This window comes from Taeniopygia guttata, chromosome 9 (genome assembly GCF_048771995.1).
Source record: "Taeniopygia guttata chromosome 9, bTaeGut7.mat, whole genome shotgun sequence".
NCBI classification, from domain to species: Eukaryota; Metazoa; Chordata; class Aves; order Passeriformes; family Estrildidae; genus Taeniopygia; species Taeniopygia guttata.
In genome coordinates, this window is record NC_133034.1 from 21,467,857 (window position 1) to 21,483,210 (window position 15,354).

The window sequence follows — 15,354 nt, forward strand, 5'->3', positions numbered from 1 at the left end:
CCAGGACCTGAAGAGGCTCCAAGAAAGCTGGAAATGGACTTTTCACCAGGGCACAGAATGACAGGGCAAAGGGGAATGGACTCCCAGTGTCAGAGGGCAGGGATAGATGGGATTTTGGGAAGGAATTCTTCCCAGTGAGGGTGGGGACGCCCTGGCACAGGGTGCCCAGAGAAGCTGTGGCTGCCCCTGGATCCCTGGAAGTGTCCAAGGTCAGGTTGGGTGGACAGCTGGGATAGTGGCAGGTGTCCCTCCCACGGCAGGGGTGGAACCACTGCAGCAAGGGATCGTGTTCTCTCTGGAGTTGGGGAGTGAGCCTGAGGAACAGGGACACAACACGATGCCCAGGGGGGACCCAGGGAGCTGAGTCCAAACTGCAGAATTAGTGACTGCAGAGCACAGCTTTGCTGATTAATAAACTAGCAGTGTTTTGAAGTCTGCTTACAGATACTACTGCTAGATAACCATCTGTAAAGTAACTTGAGTTTATTCTGTGTTTTACTTTATTAAGCTGGATTACTGCTATTCCAACAGCACTCCTCAGTGATGAGCGTTGCTTAACCATAACCTTTGAAAGCATACACCAGGTGCTACCTTCTGCTCTAAACCACATTTATAACAGCAGCAAAACACCTTCTGTCCCTGCATATAATAGAAAAACCTGAATTTGCTTTTCTCTGAGTTTTGGAGGTGCATTATTTTATAATGAATCTCTACCTTACAGTCTTGTTTTCCAGTTTCTTCTTCTCTCCACAATAAACACATAATGATTGTAAGTTCAAAGCCTTCAGATATTTCCATGACAACAAAGACTGATATAAACAAGAATTAGAACTTTACTGGATGAGAAGAAAATTGAAAGAATGGAACATAGGAGAGAAATCTTAAAGCTCCACAAATAGAAACTCTTCTACCTCATCTCCAGTGCTCAATGCAGTTTTGAAGCTACTGAAGAGAAACACGAATAATTTAAGAGCTCCATGAAAGGTAAATGTCTAGTATAATGTGTTTTCTAAATTATCTTTTTAATATCTGGTTTGCTCATACATCTAGCTAGTGGAGAAATAGAATTACAAATACTTAACTTCAGCCCCTTTCTCTCATTGCAGTAAGACCGATGCCTTCACCCTTGTCTTGTTGGCAACATGAAACTACTGTTCTTGCAGCTGAGGGCTGGTAGATAACTTTTGGGAGCCTAAAGCCATCTTCTCTCACAGTTCTTACCTCTTCTGTCACCACTATCTGCACAACTGTCCTTCAGCAAATGTAAAGCCCAAGCAGGAATCTGTTAACGTGCAATGTTTGTGGATGACAAATCTTTATATCCCATCCAAATTTGGCCTGCAATTGCCAAAGAAATAAAAAATAAAACTAAAGCTGCTTTTCTTCTCTCTCGGCTGGCATTGTTTTCTGGCCCTGACCCAGTCCCATGCAGGAAAAGCAGCCAGAGGAGCCCTTGACTCATGATACCCTTTAAGAAGGAGAGCAATGTTGCTGCATTTGAAGTACAACTGCCAGCTCTGATCCAATTGGCTCACAACACATCAAACTCCCAAGGAATTCAGGGTTAAATCATCACATTGCAAGCTCAGGTTGTCTGGAGTGTACAGATCTGCTGCTCAGTCACTGTTGGGTACTTGATTTTGGTATATACACCACAATCAGTCATTATTCTAGAAAACAATAAATTATTTTCCTAAGGGAAAAAAAACCAAACCAAAACAAACCACCAACCCAGAAACAAGCAAACAAACAAGCAAAACAAACAAAAAATCCCCACACTTTTCTCTCCCTGGGGAAAGAGAAATGGTCATTTTTGAAAAGAAACAGTTCAGCAAAAACAAATAATTTCATGAAAGATCCTCTTTACATAGAAAGTCCCATTTATAGCTTCGGGCCATTTTCTCTAGTAAATATAAACATCCTGCATCTAACACCACTGGTCTGAGAATGTATTAGGGAAAAAAAGTTTTAAAAAGGAGTGAGATAATGCCTTAAAATAATGCAAAGTATTTGGTAGCCTAACCACATAAGCAGTTGCCATCTCCTCCATAATGTAAAGCAATGTCATGTAAATTATACTGGGGATACAATTCTAATATGAAACAACTGTATCATAGTGGCATAAAGCCCATGATTTTTATTCAGAAACATATAACACAGCTATACAGGCAGTTGGGTAGACAAAGTGAGAAGTACATTAGGCTCTTCCTCCTTTTCAACTGCAATAATGTGCAGCCATCCCTCATAAGATTTAGCAACTGTTGAGTAACTTGCTGCAAAACTGTCTCACAGTTCATGAGCAGGAATGAGAATACTGATTCCAGTGAAACTGCAAAAATATATCATCCAAATTAGGATATGGACGAGGCACTAAGGCTAATGCTTGCATGATTACAGAAGGCACAAATTACAGAAAACAGGCACAGGCAGAGGCACGGGCAGAGTAACTCAGCATTGTCACATCACACTTGTGCTCTATCTGCCCTCCAGCAAAGCCCTGCAGCCGTGACAGGGGAATGCCAGCGCTGGAGTGTGCCCAGGGAAATGGCACAAACCTGCTTCCCTGCTGAACTGATGGAGCTTGGAGCAGCCTGGGCTAGTGGGAGGTATCCCACGGCAGGAGGCAGGAATGGGATCAGCTTTAAGATCCCTTTCAACTCAAACCATTCCATGATTCTGTGGTTAAGGTAGATGCCAACATGGATTCAGAGCACTGGAGACACAAGAGATCCAGCCCCTCTAGACAGACAGGAGTGATAAAAGAGTGTGCTGCAGCACACCTACCCTTAGAATTTGTGGGGACAAGCTGGAAAGGTGGTGAGATACACCCTATATAGATGTGTGGGAAGTTAGTTTACTGCCTCTGATCCCACCTCGTTCTGCTCACATCTTATTTCTTGGGTACACCATTCTCCTTTCGTACAACAGGAGTCCGCAGCTGGGGAAGCGCGGCTCTGTCCGCGCCCGCAAAGGGCAGAGCAGAGGACAGCAGTAACACGCTGAATTGAAATTTAATTGCAGGTAAATCATGTAGAAGCGGGTGGCTGCTGCAGCTTCACTGAACTGGAGCCTGGCCGGGCTCCTGCCAAGATCCAAGGGCAGAGCAAAGATACGGAGCGAGGAGGCTGCGGGAGCGGCCGCGTGTGCTGAGCGCCGCGGGGAGAAGCGTGCGGGGACAGAGCGCTGGGACCCCTCCCGGGGAGGGGACCCCTGCCCGGGGAAGGGAACGCTGCCCGGGGAAGGGACCCCTGCCCGGGGAAGGGACCCCTGCCCGGGGAAGGGAACGCTGCCCGGGGAAGGGACCCCTGGCTGGGGAAGGGACCCCTGCCCGGGGAAGGGACCCCTGCCCGGGGAAGGGAACGCTGCCCGGGGAAGGGACCCCTGCCCGGGGAGCACGGCCGGGCACCACCGCACCGGGGCACCTGGGCACGTCCCCGGGGCTCCGGGAGCGCCGAGCGCCGCCAGCCGCACCTGCCCAAGCGGGCGGGCGGTGGGGCAGGGACCGGGGGCGGACCCAGCGGGGCTGAGCCGTGCTGCTCCCGCCGGGGGCTCGGTAAGAAAGTTTGGCGGCTCGGGGAGCGGCCGCGGGGGTCGCAGCGGGGTCGCTCCGCGCCCACGTCTCCTGTGACGCGCGGCAGCGGCAGCGCCCGCCCGCCCCGGGCCGGGGGGAGCGGCGGAGCGCGGAGAGGCGGAGCGGGGCCGCCCGTCCCTGCCCGTCCCTGCCCGTCCCTGCCGTCCCTGCCCGCCCCCGGCCCCGCACCTGCCCGGGCGAGCAGCGGGACCGCGCGGGGCAGGGCCGCGCCGCGCCGGGCGGGGATGCGCAGCCCGCGGCGCCAGGATGCGGGAGGGGAGCGCGGGCGGCCGCGGCGCCGAGAACCGGACGGGCGCCGAGCACTCGCTGCACCTGTTCCCCGTGCCCGTGCTCACCGGCATCACCGTCGCCTGCGTCCTGCTCTTCGTCATCGGGATCATCGGCAACCTCATGACTATGCTGGTGGTGTCGCGGTTCCGGGACATGAGGACCACCACCAACTTCTACTTGTCCAGCATGGCCTTCTCCGACCTGCTCATCTTCCTCTGCATGCCCCTGGACCTCTTCCGCCTCTGGCAGTACCGGCCCTGGAACTTCGGGAACCTCCTCTGCAAGCTCTTCCAGTTCATCAGCGAGAGCTGCACCTACTCCACCATCCTCAACATCACGGCGCTCAGCGTGGAGCGGTACGTTGCCATCTGCTTCCCCCTGCGAGCTAAAGTCATCATCACCAAAGGGAAGGTCAAGCTGGTCATCCTCTTCCTCTGGGCCATCTCCTTCATCAGCGCCGGCCCCATCTTCATCCTGGTGGGGGTCGAGCACGAGAACGGCACGAACCCCCTGAGCACCAACGAGTGCCGAGCCACAGAGTACGCCATCCGCTCGGGGCTGCTCACCATCATGGTCTGGACCTCCAGCATCTTCTTTTTCCTGCCCGTGTTCTGCCTGACCGTGCTGTACAGCCTCATCGGGAGGAAGCTCTGGAGGAGGAAGAGAAAGAATATCGGTCCAAACACTGCCATCAGGGATAAGAACAACAAGCAAACTGTGAAAATGTTAGGTACGAGTCCTCTTGCTCTGTTTTTCCAAAAGGATGTGTGTGCTTGTGTGTGTGTGAGAGAGAAAAAGACGGGGAGCTATCTGATAGTTTACTATAGTTCCTTCCAAAGGAAAGAAAATGTTTCATGCAAAAGGTTAACATAAGGGTGGCTGTAGGATAACTCTCCTCCTCCCTTAGATTGATTTCTAACTGGTTTGAGCTGGGGACTCCCAAACAGTTAAATAAACATTAGTAAGAACCCCTGACAAGGACAAATACTACAGTTATAATTAGCTTGTGCCCTGGAGATTTTTGATCATTTTAGCTCTTTGGTTGTGGATGCCAATGCTATTTACAGAGAACAGTTTATTTGATTTTAAAACTAAACCCTTCTCAAGCCATGAAGTTGAGCTGCAGACTACAGCCAGGCAGGCAGGGCATGATGTGCACTCAGATTCATAGGGAAAGAGTATCAAGGTTTTAGCAAAGAGAGGTTATTTCCTACCATGGCTGTGTAAGCTTATAAAAATTAATCTGCATTTTCATATTAGCAAAACCCCAGGATATGCTGAACCAGGAGCACTGAGTCTCCTTTGAGGTGTGTGATGCTGTAAAATTTCACAGACTGTAACAAAACAGGATCAGGACAACAGATACTGTCATTCCTAACTTTGTGTATCAACACTGCTGAATGCTTTAAACAACGCTTGTGGTTGGCACAAAGAAACACGAGTTTTAACATACTAAGTCAGTGCATGTAGAGGCAGTTTGATACACAAACCCAAAAAGTTGTCCTGCAGTTTAGTGTCTGAAAACTGCAGAATCCTGCTGCTGCTGCTGCGTACTTTTATCCAAGCCAAAAGTCCTCTGCAGTGCAAGTCATCCCGAGGATTTTGGGGAGACAAGATGCTCTGCAGGAAGAAGCTTTCACAGGCTCCTTTCAACAAGGTTGAAGTGGTGGGCTAATGAGGCAGACAAGAGGTGGCAGTGAGTCCTAAGTACCTTAATTATCAAATAGGAGCCTATCTGATCTCTTTGTTCATGTCCTAATTTATTACTATGCAACAGCAGGAAGAATAATAAAACCCGCAGCATTCTTTATGCCCTTTCAGCTACGTTTTATGATCAATAGAATTACTTCAGTCTGCTAAGCGTGACCTTGAAAGTAATTAATTGCTCACACTTCTAGAGGTTCAGGATTATGAACTTCCACTGACTATAAGTCAATTACATATATTACTACCACACTTATATTTCCATATACTTAACGGTAAAGACATGAAAAATGCTTATTTCTGCTCTGAAGTGTTGCCATGCATTGCAATATTTCAGGCACTGTTTTTTCCTTTTACAAGGTCTGAGAACAGCCAGGCAGTGGCAAGACTCTCCTCTGACAGAGAGCCAATATTCCCTAAATGATAACAGACTGATAGAAACATGGGAAGAAGTTAGTGAGGGCTCAGTGGCAGCAGATGCTCAGTGCAGTCAACTCTCACTGGTGTTAATGTTCTGCTTAAAATTTAGAAGGCACTTTCTGAGGTTTTATCAAGTCATGGAACATCAAGTAAATGGGATTAGCATCAGAAGTTCTTTTAACTGTAAAGACAGGTTATGCTTCTGGGACTGAAATTAAACACCTAAATGTACGGCCTGATTTGCTAAGGAGCTATCACACCCTATTCGTATTTCTGAAATCCATGGGTTTCTGCAGGCATGGAGATCAAACTGTCAAAGACTGACTAGGGATATTGCATGCCTACATGTGCTTAAAATTCTAGTCACAATAGGCTGTGCTTTAAACTCTGCTCATTCATAATGACCATCATGGTAATATTCATTACATGGATTCAAATCCCCATGTGAGCTAGGCAATCAGTTGAATTTTGTAGTGAAGATAGTGAGGGAAAACTGGAAGTGGTTGGCTCAAGAAGATGCAGAGCTGGAAAACCTATTCTGTACCTCAAACTCTGGTGCTTTCCACTCCACCACGAGTCCTGCATAAGCATCCTTTTAAACTTGGGAATGCTGGTGCAGAATTTCTGGGGAAAGATACCTATAACCATTCCTCTCAGTAATTTGACTTTTATGATCTTCTAAGACATGATATGAGGATAGCTAACACAAGCAGGTTGCTAACACAACCTGCCCACCAGGGTTAGGTTGGACTGGACATTGAACAACCTGGTCTCATGAAAGGTGTCTCTGCTTAAAGCAGGGGGCTTGGAAAAAAAATTTCTCTAAGTTCCTTCCCAACCCAAACAATTCTGTAATTCCATGAACAGGTTAACTGTAAAAATTGCTTAAGAATGTCAGAAACCCTTGCTCGAGTTTTCTGGTTTTTCTCTCTGTAATATATTAATAGAATATATTACGAAAAATAATAAAGAGCAATATGAAAAATAATAAAGATCAAAGGCGCAAAGGAAATGAACAGAAACAGTTTCCCTTTCTCTCAGATGAAAATTCCAATGGGCCCGTGTTCAGAGATACACACATTCCCATTATTCTACAGGAATGATATTTACATGTAAATGCAACCACTCTAGTAGAACAATATTACAGATATAGTGTATAACTATAATTATGTAGTCATATAGTACACATTTAGTTTTACTCTTCTTGGGAGTAACTTATGTTCGAAAAAATGGACAAACTGGAGGAATGCACCAGTCTCATCTTATTTTGTCGTATATGCACTACAAGCCCCCATTCTGTGTTTTATTTTGGGGCCTTTGGCTTTAACAATTTTGCTTTTTGTCTTAAATAATTTTGCTTCCCAGTGATTACATTCTTCATTATAAACCACAGTGTTGAGTCTATCACATATAATTTGCTTCTGTTAAACACTGGAGATGATAGATGGTTATACTTTTTTGGTAACCATTTGGATTCTTTAACACTCTGTTGATGCAAAATAAGTTTTATAGGTCAGAAGTTTGCTACATCAGATTAGTTGGGCAATATTCAGGCAGCCTGTTTAGATATGATCCAAGTGTATTAAATATTATTTATACTCTCAGAGAATGTATTGAGACACAAGTGAAAGCTTAGGGGAAGCATTTTCACACTTTGTGATTAATTTGTTAAAGGAACAGAGCTGCAAAACAGAATGTTAATCACCTGTATGTTGATACTCACCCTTAACACACTTTCTTCTGCTGTTTTTATTTTAGTTGTGGTGGTATTTGCGTTCATACTCTGCTGGTTGCCTTTTCACGTAGGACGGTACTTATTTTCCAAATCCTTCGAAGCCGGATCCCTGGAGATAGCAGTGATCAGCCAGTACTGCAACCTGGTGTCCTTTGTCCTCTTCTACCTTAGCGCAGCCATCAACCCCATCCTCTACAACATCATGTCGAGGAAGTACCGCGTGGCCGCCTGCCGCCTGTTCGGACTCCGCGCCCTGCCCAAGCAGAGCCTCTCCAGCAGCAAGCAGGGCAGCTCCCGCGGCTGGACAGAGCCCAGCGTCACCACATGACACCAGGCAGCACCCCAGCATCCCCGCCGAGTCCCCCAGAAAGCCACAACGGGAGGGGAAGAGGGCAAGGAATGGGAATCCCAACGCTGGAAGCGCTACGTCGGTCGTCGCCCCGATGCGGTGCGGGCAGTTAGAGATGCGAGGGAAAAACCTGAAGTTTGGGGCTCTGAGAGGAGAGACACGCAGTCACAGAATGTGGCAACGCTCCAGGTGTTATTTTTGTGCTGCTTTTGCCCGTTTGATTTTTTAACGCTGACTTTAGCCCAGACCTAGGCTGTGCCATCCTGAGCAGGCAAACGTGGCCCACTTCACTCGAGAGTTTGTACGACTTCAGCGGCGCCAATTCCAGCTGAATTTTTCCAGAGTTACCTTTAGTTTTGCTAAGAATTTTGCTAGCATCTAATCAGACCCTAGAGAGAGAATAGCGAATTGCTTTTTTGGAGTAGTAAACAGGAAATTTGATACACTTTTCATAATATCAATTTTTAAGTAAGCTCATGTTTTTCTCTGAATGAGGAAAATTATTTCTTAAAAAAAAAAAGGAGATATAAAATGGATAACTTTTAAACATGCTAAAAATAAATAACCTTCATGTCACATTCAAGTAGAAAGGAAACAAAAAAAAAAAAGCCTTCACAGAAGTGGCTTAGAACGTGACTGTACTGAAATATTTTTTTTAAATATATATCAGTGGGACAAGGACAATGCTGACTTCAGGCCTGCAGTGATGCTGTAAAAATGTGGAATGCAACCATCTACCAAAGTCTCACTCTTTTTTTTTTTTTTACTAGTTAAATCATCTGTACTTGTTCTGGTTCAGTTTGACTGTGAATGACTTGATGTGTTTGAACTTGGAAGCTTTTAATTGTTTCAATATTTGTAATGAGTTTGTGGCTACCTGTCCCTAACTGTGCCCCACTGCACCCCAAAGCTTGCTGAGGACAGGTATCCTGCCTGTAAACCCCCCATGTTTCTGTTTAAAGTCTGTCCCACTGCCACATCCCCCTGTAAAGCCTTGTGTGCATTTGTGCTTGTTTGCTGCAGTGTTGAATTGAGAACATTTTGCATTTTTTAACCACCGTGACCTGAGAAAATAATAGAAAAATCTGTATTAAGGGACACAGGCAGACACATTCTCATACTTGATTCATAAACCCCTTAAATTAGATTTTTATACCTCAAGTGTGCCATTTCAAGGCAAACCAGAAAATGTTCCATCTTCTGTGCTAATGAATATGGCTTGTATTGTCTCACCAACATGTGGGGTTTGTGCCCCACAGAGCTGACAGAGCTTTGGAGCATGCATGTGTGATAGCAGCTTTCTGTTCATTTGCTTCTAGTGTTCATCCCCAGTGGTCCACAGCCCTGTGTCCCTGATGAATTTTAATTCTCACTAGTGAATTGTGTGTCAGCAGAACTCTCCTGCCTTCAACCCCCCGCTCACACCGATGGGCCACTTCCCTTCAGCTGCTCAGGTTGAACTCACAAGAGAAATTGGCCTTTTCTGTATATTCAGTCTCTTTTCTATCACCTTGCTGGGGCCAGGGGCTGGTTGCTGCTCCTTGGTGGCACCTGAGCCTGTCCCCTCCCCAGTGCAGGAGTGCAGAATTTACGTGCAAACACCCACACGAGGCACTGCAGCACTGCAGGATCACCTCCTGCTTCACCATGGGCACCCGGCTGTCCACGCTGTCCTCTCACTCACTGGCTGACAAGCAGGTCTGGTGGCAGAATTCATGCAACTCAGGGAAACAAGACATTTGGGAACAATGGAAAGAGGGTGCAGATGTGAGCTCAGTAACAAAATGTCTGTACAAACAAACCGATCACACACACCCGGCGTCACATCGGTGTTTCAAATCTCAGCTGTGTCTGTGCTGTTAAATGTGAACTGAAAAAGAAATAAAGTGATGAGACCCTTTATAACCCTGTGGCTCTGTGGTGGGGGAGGAACCAGTGTGATTCACACAGTTGGATTTTAATTTTTTTTTTCTCATATTTATATTTTAATTTTGTTCCCCAAATCTGTATAACTGACTTGTTTAGGCTATTTTGTTTAATCAGAGTAACTGATTAAACATTAAAGCAACATTAAAGCCCTGTGTAGACACATTTGTGCATACAAACTACAAACATACTAATAATTTCATTTAGTCTAAACATTTCACCAGGAGAAAATGTAAATTTTAGCTCTACCAACGCTGTAAAATTTCCTCAATTTTGTGTATAGAATGAAATTTAAAACATGTGATCTGGGGTCATAAGTCGGAAAGGCACTGGCTGCTCCTTGGGAGGGAGGACAGGACTTCTTCCTTCCTTCTGAATGAAGAGTTGGACTCGTTTCTCCAAGTTCTTGGACAAATCTAGCAAAATACACAAATTATTATTAATGAAAAGTAGCCACTTTTGTAGGACTCTTGCACGAGCAGGAAAATGCTTCATTTCTAGCAGGGAACAGAAACATTTAACACACTGTAGCTGTCACTACACCAGCCATTAGTGTTGCTGCCCTCAGTACCAAAACTCTTCTATATGGATTCTCTAAAGCCAACGGGGTCACATCAGCACGTGCTGAGATACTGCTGCTTCAAACTGGTACATAATGAACTGCTTTTATATGGAAAGCAGGGGGAAAAAAACACCTCAAAACCTGGATAACCCTCACTTTTGCATCATAAAATCAACTTTTGTCTGATGCCTCCAAAAAGATACACATGGCCCCACACACACTGATGGATGAATCCAGCATTGCTTGTCTTGAGTGTTATTCAGAGAATCACAGAACATAAAAGGGACCTTAAAAACCATCTAGTCCCAACCCTCTGCCATGGGCAGGATGCCACCCACTAGATCAGATTGCTCAGGGCCCCATCTACCCTGACCCTGCCCAAGAAATAACTTCACTGGGGAAAAAAAAAGTGAGCAATATTTGAAGAGCATTTTTCAACTAAGAGCAGTAAAGTCAGTCCAAGGCTGGCATCATCAATCTGTCCCAGGTACCAGCAAGGGGCAAGGCTCCTCCTGCCTTGTCTCTGGCAGGAAGAACAGGACAGAGTGGATGCTGCAGGTGCAGAGGGCAGTGGCAAACAACCTGAGCTGGCAAAGTGATGCTGGAATGTCCTGGCAAACATTTCTCAGCACAGACAAAGCCTTTCTCCTCTGCTTCCCAGGGCACTTCTGCAGCACCTCATGTTCCTCACAACTTCTCCCCAAAGCCTTCCCTATATGAAAGGGCAAAGCTGTGCCTCCCATCCAGTTTTGGGCCTGGACATTATTCATGGGGGGTTTTTGAGGTCCATTTTCGTGGGGGGAAGACAAGAGCGCCTTGCAGGCACTGGGCTGCTCATTGGTGTGAGAAACAGGGCAGCTCTGCAGGAAAGAGTTTTTTAGGGCTTGAACCTTTCCATTTCTGGAAACTCTTCCCTGAGGGAACAAACCTTGCCAGTTCTGACTGAAAAAAAATAAAACAAAAAGCATAGAGACTGTAAGAGTCAAAATTTTGCTGTATTCTTACTGACTTGAATGTGAGCAGCCCATAGAGAAAATAACTGAAAGTTCATTCATTAAACAGTCCCAGTTTTAAAAGCTTTTCTACCTCTACATTTTGTATCACAGCTCCACAAATAAACAAGGACAATTTGGCTGCATTTTCTTTCTTGGCAGTGAGTTAAATTGGTGATGAAGTAGGTCAAAAGGACTTTACCAGAAAGCTTCATTCATTTTACAAAAGTACCTTTGATGAAGGCACACACAAGCAGAAAATCATGTCCTATTGTAATTCTTGCCAAAAATAAAATATACTGGAAAACCAGCACTTCCTGTCAAAATTTGAATTGATAGATATTCAGCAGTTATGTAAGCTTGTATCAAATTACATTTGCATAAGCCCATTAAAATCAGCAGCTTTTAGATACCTAAACACCCAAGGAAACCCCCTCTCTCTCATGGATCTGATGGTTTTAGGGTGCTGCTGCTCTGAGTTTTTCGTATCTCTTCCACAACCAAACCTCTCTGAGGGGAGACATCTGCTGATAATGGCCTATTGAATGGCACTGCATGGCTGATAAGAACTAGAACATCCCACTGGGAGATGCTCTGCTCAGAGGGAGGAGCCAAGCATTCCTACCTGGATATAATCTGGCTTCTGGGGACATCAGAGTCAGCCTTCCCACAGGATTCCAAGAGGAACAGCTGGGATTTTCCACTGGACCTTCAGAGGAAGACTACACCCTTCTATAGGATCACTGCCCCAACAGAACCACATTTGCCACTGCATGAGGACATCAGCCACTCCAATTTGGACTGCTACCAACACACTGGCCAAAGGAGTCAGTCAGGCTGTGTTCTGACTCTGTTTTTTTCTTTTGTATTATTGCATGTATTTTGTTTCTTTTCCTAATAAATTGCATTTCTGACTTGGAGTCTCTCACTGGTTTTGCTTTCAAACCAAAACAGAAGGAAACCCAATGTGAGCAGAGCCCCACAAGTGTTGTATCCCAGCAAACCCAAAGGGATGGGAGCAACCCCCAGAAGGAGGGGAGGGGTTAACTCCTAAATCAGCATCCAAACCACCCAGTGCCCAGCTGCCAATCTCAGCTCTCATTTCTGTGTACAAATACTCCATTCAGAGAGCCACAGGGTGCTCCTCCCATTGTACTTGGAGATGAACCACTTTTGTGTTTCTCCAAATAAAGGTGTTTTATGGCTTTCCACACCTGCTCCCATTCTTTCACTGGGAGCAAAATAATGATTCTGTGACGTGTGAGAATCCATAAGGCAAAATTGCTCTCAGAAGTAAAGTACCCCACTCTCCCCTTCAGAGGCTGCTCTAAGGGCTCAGGAGATGTTCTCCCAGCACTTGCCCCCATTTTTGATGCTATTGGATCAAAAGATCCTTTGCTTTTTTCTCATGTTCTGATTGATTTTCACATGATTGCAGCACTGTGTGTGAAAGAAAAGGCATGGCTATTTCCAAACCTCTATCCACATTGTTCTTCCCTTCACAGCCTCCTTTCACTAATGACCTGGGGCTGCAAATCATGGCTCATTAAGGTGGGCAGGCAGGGAATCTGACACCACAGCCCGCTCTGCAATGAGACACAGCGCGATGAGCTCCGAGGAGCAGGGATTTAAACAGCTTCAGCAGCAGTCTGAGAGAAGACAGCAACAATACATACTACAAATTCTCCCAAAATGAAGCCAAGATTCATGGTCACACACGGGTACACATCCTGCCCAGTCAATAGCACCTTGGTATTTTTATCAAGCAGTGACAATGAGATTGATTTTTCTAAAATTTGCCATGCCACGCTGGTGGCACCAGCATGGGGCTATGAAAGGTGCAATCACCTGAGTTAGTTTTGATTGAATGTGGAGTTTTGAACCTACTGAACTATTGCTAGTTTGTGGGGAGGGAGGGAAGTGGGCAGCCAGCAGAAGGGTTCCTGTGTGCCTTGGCAGGTACCCTGGCTCTAGGAGAGGAGAGGTGGTGTGGGGCTCATCCCTCAGATGCCTGAGGATCTCTGGATAATTGCTGGTATGTGGAGTCATGGAATGGTTTGGGTTGGAAGAGACCTTAAAGACCATCTAATCCCAACACCCTGACACGGGCAGGGACATCTTCCACTATCCCAGGCTGCTCAGAACCCAACCCAACCTGGTCATGAGCACTTCCAGGGATGGGGCAGCCTCAACTTCCCTGGGCAACCTGTGCCAGGGCCACACCACCTCACAGGAAGTCACCTCAGACCAGCTGTGGTGCCAAAACCCTTGAGAGGTCTGTATTTTCCTGCTTCCTTTCAGTCTTTTCTGCAGGCTTGTGCCTGATTTCCCACACTGGAATCTGGACTCAGCCATGCAGCCAGAGCAGTGCCACTGCCCCAGGCTGTGTCCAGATGTGCATCCTCCCTGTGAGACAGGCTGATGTGAGCCAAGGAACGGGGCTTGCACCATCACTGCCCAGGTAAGGCTCACTCAGGGAACAACCAGAGGTTTGAACAGCTGGGATGCTTTTGGTTTCAGAACACTGAAGTCAATCACCTGACACTTTAAGCAGGACACAGGACAGAGCCATAGAGAGCACAGGAACAAGCCATAGAGAACACTAACCCAGAGCTCCATCCAACATACAAACTCCACACAGCAGCATCCCAGGGGATATTTGGCCCTGCTGGGGGCAAAGACCTGATTTTCTCAGCAAACCCTGATGAGCTGCAGCCACGGATGGGCAGGGACCAAGTGCATCCTGCCTGAGTGCAGCCAGAGAACAGCATCACCAGTGCTGCACAGCCTCTGAGCCCACCACCTCACAAGATTTTTATGGAAAGAAAGAGCATTTGAGCTAGAAATTTAAAAAGACAATATTTGCATTTGATTAGGGTGAATTTTTCAACTCTATTCATAAGTTAATCCTCACAAGACTTCTGCATCCCTACTGTTTGCTCCATTTTATTTGTAGAGAGTAATAGCATTCGTATGTCAGAAAGTGAGAGAGATGAGCTAATAAAATTACTAAGAAATGACATCCACTGAGCACACTGACCGAAGCAGTTATTTATTAACCATGTCAGGAGACCTAAAAATAGCTTTGATTGCATGCAAGACCATCTATGCCACCAATTATTGCAGAAAATGTAACTACTCAAACTAATAACAGCACATCCCGCTTATATAACAGCAGATCCCAGGCTAATCCACTGTGTTTGAAAGCATCTTGTGAAGCTTCTTTTTATTTCACTGAGCCAAGAAACTGGGCATTGTAAGAGCAATTGTGAAGGCAAAAGCAGATGTAATTGTTCAGAATGTAGTACCTTTAAAATAGCCTTTTCAGGGTATCTCAGCTGGCTTTTCTGCTCAGCCATAAAAACAGTGAAACAAAATGTCCATATTCATCTCTACTTACTTGTAGTTCTCACTCTGAGAAAAATAAAGATAACATTTGCATCTGTACTCCAGGCCAGGTTAAGGACAGGATATAATTCTACACCACTTCAATAAATGATAATTCATCATAAACTCTGAAATAATTCTAGAAAAGCATTTGCAGAGGAAATAGAATTTATACTTCAAATTACCACATACATTTCTTCTTGTCTCTGACACCTTTGGCTGCAAGACAGGTCTAGCAGAACCATCCTGTTGATGTAGCTGTCATTAACGCTGGAGAAGAATCACTCCATGTCCACAGGCCATAAATTCATAGAATGGAATCACAGAATGGTTTGGGTTGGAAGGGGCTTTCATGATCATCTGCTTCCAGCCCAAATATTCAATTTTCAGGGGAATTTTAAATACCTCAGCTATGCT

General features: G+C 45.8%; 1 protein-coding gene across 2 annotated transcripts; it reads left to right on the top strand.

Moving 5' to 3' along the window:
- The first annotated feature begins 3,402 nt into the window (after nt 1-3,402).
- On the top strand, nt 3,403-8,181 carry GHSR (growth hormone secretagogue receptor). Of its 2 annotated transcripts, none has more exons than XM_072933672.1 (2): nt 3,403-4,592; nt 7,793-8,181. In XM_072933672.1, the coding sequence occupies exons 1-2, from the start codon at nt 3,839-3,841 to the stop codon at nt 8,047-8,049; spliced, it is 1,011 nt and encodes a 336-aa protein (XP_072789773.1). In that variant the 5' UTR covers nt 3,403-3,838; the 3' UTR covers nt 8,050-8,181. The 2 variants fall into 2 exon arrangements, with proteins under 2 accessions (XP_072789773.1, XP_030136359.3); XM_030280499.4 differs by having other exon boundaries at nt 3,408-4,592; nt 7,745-8,181.
- Nucleotides 8,182-15,354: the final 7,173 nt, after the last annotated feature.